The sequence below is a fragment of the Condylura cristata genome, unplaced genomic scaffold (assembly GCF_000260355.1).
Source record: "Condylura cristata isolate star-nosed mole 26May11 unplaced genomic scaffold, ConCri1.0 scaffold00020, whole genome shotgun sequence".
Taxonomy (NCBI): Eukaryota; Metazoa; Chordata; class Mammalia; order Eulipotyphla; family Talpidae; genus Condylura; species Condylura cristata.
This window is the reverse complement of record NW_004567121.1, coordinates 37,673,777-37,684,774: the sequence shown is the minus strand read 5'-3', so window position 1 is coordinate 37,684,774 and position 10,998 is coordinate 37,673,777. Positions and strand designations below refer to the sequence as shown.

The window sequence follows — 10,998 nt, the reverse complement described above, 5'->3', positions numbered from 1 at the left end:
GGTCCCGGTGCGAAGGGTGTCTCACATCGGGGCTGGTGCCCGGTGTCTGCCCTCGGCCCCGCCCAAGTGTGGGAGCAGGGGCTGTCGGGAGGGTCCCCGAGTTGGTGTGGACAGGCAGGAGGCACTCTGCGGGGGGCCGGACAGGAGGGAAGCGCAGGCGGCGGCCGGAGAGCTGGGCCAGCCTGGCTGGGGCAGGTTCCCCGTCGTCCCGGGTGCTTCGGCCTTGCCCTTCTGGGAGCAGTGTGGACACTGAAGGAGGATGAGGCGTCCGCGGCCCGCCTTCTGGGAGGGCCCTGTGTCCCGTGTGCAGTTTCTCGGACCCGTGTCCCACGCCCTGTCTGTAGGTCTCCCCTTCCAGGCCACACTCGTCCTTCTCTGGGACTTGGCCCGGCCCGCGCCCCACGCGCGCCCCGCATGCTCTGCGGCTCATCTGTTTTGGGGGCTGGGGGGCTGGGGCCACAGGGAGGGGGAGGCCAGCACCAGGTGCCCTTTGCTAGGCGCCAGCCTCACTTGGGAGCCGCAGCTTCGGCAGCGCACACTGGGGCTCACGCACCGGGAGGAGCCGCGCTGGCCGCCCTGTGGGGGCCGCGAAGCCCGTGGCAGCCCCGGCACTTTGCGAGGTGGCCTGCGATGCCATCATTCCCGGGGCGTTGGGGTGTGGGGGGCCACGGGCGGAAGCGCAGGCAGAGGCCCGAGTGTCCTTTCACAGACGGCCCCGTGGGCGCTGCCGGGCGGGAGCCTCTGGAGGGCCGGGCCAGCCTGCCGCCCGCCGCCCCGTGAAGCGCCGCCCTGTGCCTTGGAAACTCTCTCGACGGCTCTCCCAAAAGGCTTCTTCGGGCACGAAGCCCTGCGCTGCGCGGGCCTCGCGCTGGGCCCGCTGGGTGACCGCCCCGCTCAAGCCTGTCCTGCCCGCAGGTCTTCATCTCCGTGAACTGCCTGAGCACAGACTTCTCGTCCCAGAAGGGCGTCAAGGGGCTGCCGCTCAACATCCAGATCGACACCTACAGCTACAACAACCGCAGCAACAAGCCCGTGCACCGCGCCTTCTGCCAGATCAAAGTCTTCTGCGACAAGGTGACCGCGGCGGGCGGGCGGGCGGCGCCGAGGGAGGCTGGAGAGGGCCGGGCTCCCCCGTCGCCGAGGCCGGGTCGGCAGCAGTGCGGCGCCCAGAATGTTGCTGAAAGCCCGCGGGAGGCACCTGGCGCGTGACCCGGGGAAGGAGACCGTCGCCTGGAGTCAGAGAGATGGAAAGGGGGGTGCAGGCACTCTGGGGCGGCCTGACAGTCGGGGGCAAGGCTGCACCCTGGCCGTGCTTCTACCCCGGGCCCCTCAGCTCACAGCGGGCGTGCGAGCAGCTGGTGTCGGGCGCGTCTTGAACCTGGTGCATGGGGTGACCACACGGTGCTGCCCAGCCCAGCCCCAGGCTCTTGTCCAGGTGTTTCTCCCTTCCCTCCGGCCACTTCCTCGTAGCATGTACCTCTCGGCGCCAGTATTGGGGAGGCCCTGGGGTTCTGGGTTCCTGTCTCTTAGCCCCTTTGCTGCTCAGCCCTCTGGCCGTGCAGCGCTGGACCCTAGAGCAGGGAGACCCCCAGGTACCCTGCTGCCCGGGCCCAGCCTGGACACTGGGGAAGGCGGCGGGCACTCCGGGCTCAGCTGGCTCCATCGCCGCTCCGAGGTCACGGCCCGTGGCTGCCTGTGGGCCGGAGAAACCCCGTCCCCGGTACCTGCCTGGAGCACGTGGTGAAATCTGGTCCCTGTCGCCTCATCCTGAGTGGACGCCAGGTCCGTTACCACCTTTTAAAGCCGTGAACGCCGTGGCTTGCAGCCGTGACATGCGACCCCTGTTTGTGCGTGTTGTGGCGCGTGCCGTGGCCCGTGGTGTAGTTAGCAGCCGTCACCGTTGGCCACCTTGTTTTGTTCTTTGGATGAAAACTTGTAGGTGTGCTCCCTCCGCGAGTCCCGGACGCTCGGGGCTGTGCCGCCGCGGTGGCCCCACGCCTGCAGCTGCGGTTGGTGCTTTTGGAACCCCGTTTCCTATTTCAACACCCCCACCCTCTCCACTCTCACCTCAGCTGACCGCCGGTGAGTTCCGATCGCAGAGAGCTAGGTTTTTTGACTTTGGAGTTTGTGTGGGTTTTCTTTCACTCCACGTCAGTGTGGTCATGCCGCTGTGCTTCGCTCGCTCCGCGTGATGCCCCCGGGGCCGTCTGTGTTCCCGAAATGGCAGGATTTGACTCGCTGCAGACGACTGAGTAACGCTCCCTGCGTGCGCAGCCTCCTGGTGCGGCACCCGTGGGCGCCTAGGCTGCTTCCCTGCCTTGATCCCCGCGCCGTCACACTGTCGTGAACGCGGGGACGTAGGTGAGCTTTGGAGTCAGCGTTCTGTTTACTTCGGGTCAGTGTCTGCAGCAGGCTGCGGCTGTCTCTGCCGTGGGTCACTGGAGAGCCTCCGCTCCCTCGGCCGCGGCCGCCTCCCACCCCGCCAGGGCGCCCGGCGGCTGCCTTTCGCCGCTCCCCCATCGACTCTCGTTTCTTTGATTTTCTTGAGAACAGCCGTTCTAGTCCGGCCTTGACCAGATGCTTGGCGACCTTGCCGAGGCCGCCTGTGTGTCTTCTGGGACAGGCAGAGCCCCGCCCGCTTCTCAGCACGGTCCGTTGCTCTCGGGCCGGTCTTTGGGCCGCCCAGCGCCTGGGTGACCTGCAGACACCTCGCTCGGAGTTACCTTTTCGCTGTCCTGATGGCCTCCTCGGTGTTCTTTATGGACGTAGCCAAGGAGGCACGTGTCCCATTTTGTCCAGCTACCTCGGGGGCGTCTAGAATGTCAGTCGGGCGACGACGCTGTTAGACTGAGGGCCGCGGGGCCCAGACGGCTGGGCACGGTGATGACGAGGGAAGTGGGGACCCGCCTGTGCTTGCGGGCCAGGGCGGTGACCCAGCAGTTTTTGCCAGCAGGTTTGTGTTCACTGGTGTGTTCGTGACACCTCTGGAAGGGGCAGAAGCTTCATTTTCTGCTTCTCACGCTGGCTTGATGGTGCCACCTTGGGTTTTCAGAAAAAGAAGCCGCTGCCTCTCCTCAGCGGGGCGACGCGGCGAGAAGGTGCGAGCCCGCACGTGTCAGACCCCGGGATCGGTCACGCTGAGTCGACTCGCCTGCTCATCCACCTTGGCCGGCCGGGCGTGCGGGGCACCCACGTCCCCGCTCCCCGGGCTGGCCGGCTCCGTTACGGGTGCTGCACGTTTCGGCCAAACGGTTGCTTGTGCGAGTCGGCGCTGGCACAGCTGCCCCGTAGTTGACACCACATCCTGGGACAGAGCCCCGACTTTCTCGCTCAGACCGGGGTCCCTTTCCGTGGCCCCTTTCCACAGGAGCCCCTTGCGTCTTGGAGGCCGTGAGGGCACCAGCAGATGTTCTCAGCTTCTCATTTAGCATCCACAGTTCTGCGGGAACCCCCGAGGGGCAGCTACGAGAAGCTCCGGGGTACAGAGAGTAAGGAGCCCCACCGGAGGCCCCGCAGTAAGCAGTCTTGTCTCCCCTTGACCTGCAGGGAGCTGAGCGGAAGATCAGGGACGAAGAGAGAAAACAGAGCAAGAGAAAAGGCAAGTGCACTGCCCCCAGCTCTGGCCGCGGCCTCTCCGGTGGTGGCGTCGCCTCAGTCGGCCAGCCTGGGCTGTTTTGGGTGCCTGGACGGGTGGTGGCCTCCGGTGCGGCTGTAGTCGCGGGAGTGACTCCGCGCCCCCTTGGGGAGCTCCACAGATCATTCTCGAGTTGCTACAGCGTCCAGGCCCGCCGGACAGTTGGTTCTTACTCAGCCCGCTGGTCCAGTCCTGAAAACTCGCACCCTCCACCTGAACAGCGGATGATAATATTTTATAAAAATGAAAATTTTTAGCTTTCTCTAAAGAGAAAAGCTCTATCTCGAGAGGCTTGGGTGTGTTCAGCGTGACTCTGCCCGGGAGTCGCAGGCAGTCCTGACCTTTAGCCGCCAGGTGCTGGCCACGATGCTTCCTGCAGTGCCGGGGCTGTGGGTCCCCCGAGGCCCCCTCCTCGGGGCTTGCCCCCAGCCCCCTACAGCAGAGCACAGGCCCCGTGCCCCTGGGGCAACTCCTCATCAGGTCCCGGGGGTTGAGGGGGCGGGGGGGAGCCGGCAGCCCCCAGGCTCAGAAGCTGGGCTGCGTCAGCCGGGGAGTCACCTGTGAGCCCGCAGTGGGGTGGCCTCGGGAGGGGAGCCCTGGGGCGATCCTCCTAGAAGCCGTGTCTGTCTGCCCTAAGGCCCGTTTCCCTTCCGGTTTGAAAAGCGCTCAGCTGACTTGGGCGCTCGCAGTCACCCAGCGCCTCGCCGCAGACCTCCGGGCTCGGCCGCCCGCACGTGGCGGGCGCGGGGCACTCACGGCCCTGCTCTTTCTCAGTTTCCGACGTGAAAGTGCCGCTGCTGCCCTCTCATAAGCGCATGGACATCACGGTTTTCAAGCCCTTTATTGACCTGGACACCCAGCCCGTCCTCTTCATCCCCGACGTGCACTTCGCCAACCTGCAGCGGGGCACCCACGTAGGTGCAGGGCCGGGCCGGGCCGGGCAGGGCTGCGGGCCAGACTCCACCACGAGTCCTCGGCCTGGTTCCTGGTGAACAAAAGCAAAGCTGAGGGGCCCAGTCAGCCCCCCGGAATCTCCAGCCGGGCTGACGGGAGGCCTGGGCGGCCAGGTGTGTCCAGCGCTGCCAGTGGGAAGCGCAGGCATGTCCAGGCCGTCGGCTCAGTTCTGGCCTCCGGTGTTCACGCTGATCTGAGAAGGTGCCAGAACAGTACAGGCGTGAGCCTGAGTCTGATCTCGAGACTCTGCCTCTGAGGGCCAGACCGGGAGGGAGGGGGCGGAGGTGCGCGGCCAGGCGTCCCCAGCATCACCACAAGCTGGGCGGGTCCGGATGGGGGGGGCAGGGGGTGCGCAGAGGCCTCGGAGCCTGCCGAGTGTTGGGACTGGAAGGAGGAGCTGCAGGGCGGGGGGCTCAGCGCGTGGCCAGCGGGGCCCTGGTGCTGCCGGGAGTGGGCCTGCTGGCGAGCCCCCACCTGCGAGCCGGCCTGGTCTGGACACGGGACTGGGGTCCTGGTGTGGCTGAAAACCTGGTTATTGAGAGAGGGCAGAGGGTGTGTCCAGCTTGGGCGGGTCGCATTCCCCTCAGGAGTGCCTCGGGCCTGGGTGTCCCCAGAGTGTCCTTGAAAGGCAATTTTGTTTTTCCCTGTCTGTCTCAGGTCCTCCCCATTGCTGCTGAAGAACTGGAGGGTGAAGGGTAAGATGGACATTTTGCTTGGTCTTAATAAATCCTTTCCGGTGTGAAACAGTTAAACTTACAGAACGATTGCAGGTGGCCGGGGGATGCTCTTTCCCCTCAGCTGTTTGAGGGGTGTCCAGCCCAGGGCCCCTTCGTGTGTATTTCCTACAAGCAGGTCGCGGTCAGCATGTGGCCTGGACGCCGGCACCAGGCCCGGCCCCCCTCGGCTTCTCCCCTGTCCCCCCGGAAGGGCCCTGAGACGCAGGCGGTGCCGTCTGCCCTTCCTGAGTCGGGGGCCGTGAGTGTCCGGCTTCCTGGCCTGGCGCGTCTGAAGGCCGGGCTGTGTGGGGACCGCAGCAGGTCTGCGGGACGAGCCGGGGCCCCGTCATGGGGACGTGGCAGGACCCGTGGGTGTGTCTGAGCCCGCCCGCCGCTGCCCGCCCTCGCCCCAGCCCTGGCTGAGGTGGGCCCGCGGCGCCCCTGAGCAGCGCTGTCGGCAGCGAGTGTCGCTGCTCCCGCCTGTCCATCTCCCACCTTGGGTTTGCTCACTGTCAGCACGGACTCGGCCTCGGTTCTGTTCGCGAGGCTGTCTCTGCCCTCTGCGTGGCTCAGGGTGTCCCCAGCGGTCAGGGGAGCCTCCAGGCTTGCTCTCGCGTCATTGACCGCCCCAGCCCCGTTCCTGGGGTGCCTCTCGCTTCTGCAGCTTGAGTTCTGGGCTCTTGTGCTGCCCCTTCTCCGGCCCTAGAATCAGCGTCTTGCGGGGGAGAATGGGTCTCAGGAGCCCGGCCCGGCCCAGACCGGGCACTCCCTCGGCTGGTGCTGTGGGCCCCGCCCAGTGCCCTGCGCCCCAGGCCTGTCCCCTCCCACTGGGTGGCCCCGGGCTCGTCACCACACTGTATTTTCAGACACCAACCCACAGCTGCTCTCCTGCGGGCCGAGGCCGAGGCCGCCTTCTCCACTGCGCACTCGCCTCAAAGCCAGGCCCCCCCTCTTCCTTCCCGGCCCCTGACCTCACTGGGCTGAGCACCCTGTAGCTGCCCCGTGGCAGCCAGCCCCCACCTCTTGTCACTTCTTTCTTCAAAGGCCTTTTCCCCATTTGTTTCTGTGTTCTGTCCTCAAGGAGCCCCAGCGGGCTTCTGGCCCGGAGCGCCTGAGGCCCCGCACACTCCGAGGTCACGGCCTCGCAGCTTCCTGTGCTCACGTAGCGTCCCCAGGGCCCCGGGCTCCCAGGCCTGTTGGGCAAGAGGCCACGTTGGGCCCGACCTGCCCGAGGTTCGTCTTCCCCGGAAGCCAGCGTGGCCTTCCCCACGTCCTCCTCGGACACGCTCCTCCTTGACGTCACGACGCCGCCGCCTCTGTGGGGCTTTTCCCGGGACGGGACGCAGCTCCGCTCCAGCCTGGGGCCGGCCAGGGTCTCCGCAGGCCCGAGCCTCGTGCGCGAGCCCAGGAGACTGGGCCAGACGGAGGGTGACGGCCACTTCCAGCCCGGGGCCCACGGAGTTAGCCGCATACCCAGTGACGTGAGCCGGCCACTAACTGCGCACTTTGCGCCGGCAGGTCCAGCCTGAAAAGGGGGCCGTTCGGGCCGGAAGACGACCTTGTCGCACCACCGCCGGCCAAGCTGCCCCGGGTGGAGCAGCCCAAGAGAGGTGCGCTGGCCTCCGGCCCCGGGCGGGGTGGACGTGAGCGCGAGAGCTTTGTGCAAGCCTGGCCCTGCCTGGCTCCTGGGGCGGCCCGAGGCCCCGGGCGGCGTTTCTGTTTTGACCGTGGTCCTCTGTCACTTGCTCGTCCGGGTGACCGGCTCCCGCTCTCTTTTTCTCCCCTTCCCGCTGGGGTCAGTGCTGCTTTACGTGCGGAAGGAGTCAGAGGAGGTCTTCGACGCCCTGATGCTGAAGACCCCGTCGCTGAAGGGCCTGATGGAGGCTGTAAGTAGAGGCGGCGCCTCCGGGCCCAGTCGGTGGGCGGGGCGGGGGCCGCCCGCCTCCCACTGGGCCCTCGCTCGCCCCCCCGCCCCGCGTGGGCGGTGGCCCGTCCTCCAGAGCGGGTGATTTGTGATGGCCGGGCAGTGGCGTAGCCTCTGCGCCCTCGGCCCAGGGCAGGGTGCCGGTGAGCAGGCCCCTCGGAGCCGCGCGGAGCCTTCGCTGGTCAAGGAGGATCCTCGAAGCGCAGATGGCGGCCACTTTGGTCTCTGAGGGCCACGTACCGTGGAACCACTGAACATGAGTGACCAGTGGTGACCGCAAGTCCCTTCTGCAGGGTCTCTCCACAGGGCTGACGGGCCCAGTGCGCCTCTGGGGACACCGTGAGACCGCAAGGGACGGGCTGCTCGCCTCCCCTTAGCTTTGCCCCAGGGTGCAACGCACCTAACCCTGAGCCCTGCGCCCGCCTCCCCACGCCCCGCCCCTCCCCCCACGTGGGACTCTGAGCGCCGCCTGGCCGAGCCGGCTCGCCCTACGCCCCGCCACGGTGCTGAGGCCGCCTGCGCGCACGGGGCCGGGAGCCCCACGGCAGCGCCTGTGACGCCCACGCCAGGCCTCGCGCCCTCCCTGGCGTGCACGTCGCTGGGTGGCTGTCCGGCTCCGCGTGAGCCCTGCCGTCCCCATGGGCCTCGGTCTGCACCTGGGGTGAGCTCCCACACCCACAGAAGTGCGGGGCGCGCCCGGCCCTCTCCGCGTTCCCGCAGACCTACAGCTTCTCTCTGAACGCAAGTCAGAGCAGCGCAAGCCGCTTACTGTGAGCGGGGAGGGAGCGTGAGGACCAGCCCCAGCCCTCCGGGCAGGGCCCCCGCCCCCCGCGGCCCCGTGAGCGGTCCCTGTGGCTCTGAGCCGCGGGCGACTCCGCGGTGGGCTCTGCTGTGGGCTCCCGGCCGTGCAGGCCTTTGTTAAGGCCACAGAGCAGCCTTATGAATTCTTGTCTTTGCTCCTCAGATCTCGGACAAGTACGATGTCCCCCACGACAAGATCGGGAAGATATTCAAGAAATGCAAAAAAGGGTGAGCATTGCCGTCCCTCCGGCTCCCGGTGGGCGCAGCCCAGGGCCTGGCGTGAGTCGCGCACGTGTGTGCCCGGCCCAGCGACAGAGCGGGCCGTGAGGCCTTCCCACGCCGCCACGTCGACTAGCCCACCTCTTTATTAAGACAGCTTTGTGGCTGTTTTTCAAGGGAAGTTCTCGCTCGCCCTTCCCACTCGGGAGCACTGAGTGGTCACCAGCTCCTCCTGCCCCACCCCTGAGGTGGACGCTGGCCTGGCTGCCCTGCTTTGCCCTCGTTGCTCAGGGTGCTCCGGCCCCTCGTGTAAATTCCACATTGCCCTTGAGGCGGGGCTGCTGTCCGGGCTCATGGATGAGGCCGCTGCGGACGGGCCCGAGGGCTGCCGCGGTCAGGCAGCGGGTCGGCGCGTCCATGCGTGAGGTGCGGCCTCAGCCTGCTGCCGAGCCTCTTCCCTGCACCCGGGCCGCGTCTCAGGCCCTGCGCCTGCTCAGACGTCAGGGCTTTGGTGCCGTTTGGCCTGGCCAGCGGGGCACAGTGTGAGCGTTTCCTGGCTTTGTTCTAAAGCAAACCCAGTTGGAAAGTTCTAGATGGGCCTTGAGGGAAGGGCTGGACTTAGCGATTCAGCAAGACTTTGAGGTCACTGCAGGGAAGGTGACTTGTTGGGGAGCTGCGGCTTTAGGCCGGTGGACCGGTCTGACTGACCCTCCTCTGAGGTGGCCTCTGGCCTGACCGTGACTGTGTGTGTAGGAACAGCCACCGCCCGGTCCCCACACCCTGATGAGGTGCTGAGCCAGCGAGGCTTGTTCACCTGCCCTGCACTGCTACGGGGGGCTTGCCGCTCCCCCCCCCCCCCCCCCCCCCCCCCCCAGACATGGAGGCCCTTCTCTGATCGCCACGGCACAGACGAAGAAACTGGGGCCTAGGGAGGGCGACGTGGTCGGCCTCGTGCCGCCAGAGCCAGTGAAGGCCGGGCTGGCTCCGCGGCGGTGGGGTTAGCGGTCTGTCTGCCCCCAGGATCCTGGTGAACATGGACGACAACATCGTGAAACACTACTCCAACGAGGACACCTTCCAGCTGCAGATCGAAGAGGCGGGAGGCTCCTACAAGCTCACGCTCACCGAGATCTAGGCCCCGCCGGGCCAGGGAGCGGGCGGCGTCTCGCTGCTGGCCAGGCTGCGGCTCCAGCCAGCGCTTCTGCGGGGCGCCCGGGCCTCCACGGTGGAGCTGGGGCCTGAGGGGTTGGGTCATTGTTTTCCAGGGGCGGCGATGTTTGACTTTTGTGATCTAAATACTTAGGATTGAAGTGAAAACTGTGCCACAGTGTGATAGACTTGGAACCTTTAGGGTATCTGCCCCCTTATTTATGAGTCCAGGATCTCTACCTTCTCTTCGGGGCGGGCGGTGCTGTTCAGCCGAGCACGTTGGGGGCGGCAGGCGGGCTTCGGGACCCCAGGGGGTGGCGGCCTGAATCGGCGCTGACCCCTGCGGCCAGCGGGAGAGGCGGGACAGGGCAGGCTGGGAGGTGTTTGCTGGGCAGGCCGAGTCCCTGAAACCTGCCTTCCTTGTGAAGAGCTCGCCGGTGGCGATGGGCGTCAGTGGCGCTAGCTGTCTTGTATATAAGTGCAATACGCTGTTGAAGTCTGGTCTGTAAATGTGTACATAGGTGTCCGATGTGAATATATAATATATACAGGTGTCTGTACAGATAGCGAAGATACGCAACGCGGATGACTTGAAGACTTTCCCTAGGCTGATGGTTAAGTTATTTTTGGTGGTGAGAGATGTTCCCCGTTTCCCCGAGCCCAGCGGCTCCTGGCATAGCAAAACCTCCTCAGGTGTCGAGGTCTCTTGACAGGACAACTTGGATTTCTGCACTATTGAGACAGATGATGGTAAAGGGCGGCAGTGGGCACCGAGGGGCAGTGTGGTGGCGCCACATGCCCGGCACAGGTGAGCCAGTGGCCACGCCGGCTGCACCTCCTCTGCTGGAAGCAGCGATTTCTGTGAGCTCAGGCCTTCAGGCTTGCGCGCAACAGTTTCTAGAAAGCACTCACCAGTTCACAAGTATCTGCTGCTGTAGTACTGCAATGTTATGTACATGGTCTGCTGTAAAGGACGTATTCATGTGTAACTAGAGAGGAAGAAAAATCAGAGAGACTAGATTAGATTAGACCCTTCCTTGACTAGTGCCTCGAGAACAATCTTCGAATGAAGTAGGTGGACTAAATTCTGGTTTTCTGAGATGTGGGGTATGGTCACACAATATTTTATATTGTTTTTTGAAGTTGATTGTACTTTGAACCAAAGGGATTAAATTTTATATGTCTATTTCGTAATATGTCGCTTCCTTTATTCAGCGCTGCTGATCCTCTTGTCCGGCGGTCAGGAGAGCAGGTGGAAGCCCTCACGCCGGAGGCCTCGCCCTGGCCCGCTGCCCCCACGTCCTCAGGTTCCTCCTCCGGCCTCACGCCCCCTCCAAGTAGCTCATAGTCAAGGGGCCCTGAACAGTTTTTTAGTTGTCACCGGGTAAACCGTTTCAGACCCCAAATCTGCGAGTTTTGCGTGTCTCACGACTTGACAGAAAGCATCTGGTCAGAAAGCTGGTATTTTGTTCGCCGGGAGTTCTAGGGGAAACAGCCGCGTGAGCACGTCCGGCGGATCCACCGAGACTTGACCGGCCCCGAAGGCCATGTCTTGAGCCAGGACTGGGGAGGGGAGCAGCTGTCCGACGGGGCTCCGGCAG

The 10,998-nt window shown here is 65.3% G+C and overlaps 1 protein-coding gene across 1 annotated transcript in view; it reads left to right on the top strand.

Annotated features, from left to right (window-relative positions):
• Positions 1-9,450, top strand: part of GRHL1 (grainyhead-like 1 (Drosophila)) — a 43,194-nt gene extending 33,744 nt beyond the window's left edge. Inside the window, exons 14-21 of the mRNA XM_012727367.1 lie at positions 916-1,074; positions 3,547-3,598; positions 4,409-4,548; positions 5,246-5,283; positions 6,823-6,914; positions 7,105-7,190; positions 8,193-8,257; positions 9,269-9,450. Coding sequence (XP_012582821.1) covers positions 916-1,074; positions 3,547-3,598; positions 4,409-4,548; positions 5,246-5,283; positions 6,823-6,914; positions 7,105-7,190; positions 8,193-8,257; positions 9,269-9,383 — 747 coding nt within the window. The 3' untranslated portion in view covers positions 9,384-9,450. The remainder of the gene's footprint in view (positions 1-915; positions 1,075-3,546; positions 3,599-4,408; positions 4,549-5,245; positions 5,284-6,822; positions 6,915-7,104; positions 7,191-8,192; positions 8,258-9,268) is intronic.
• Positions 9,451-10,998: the final 1,548 nt, after the last annotated feature.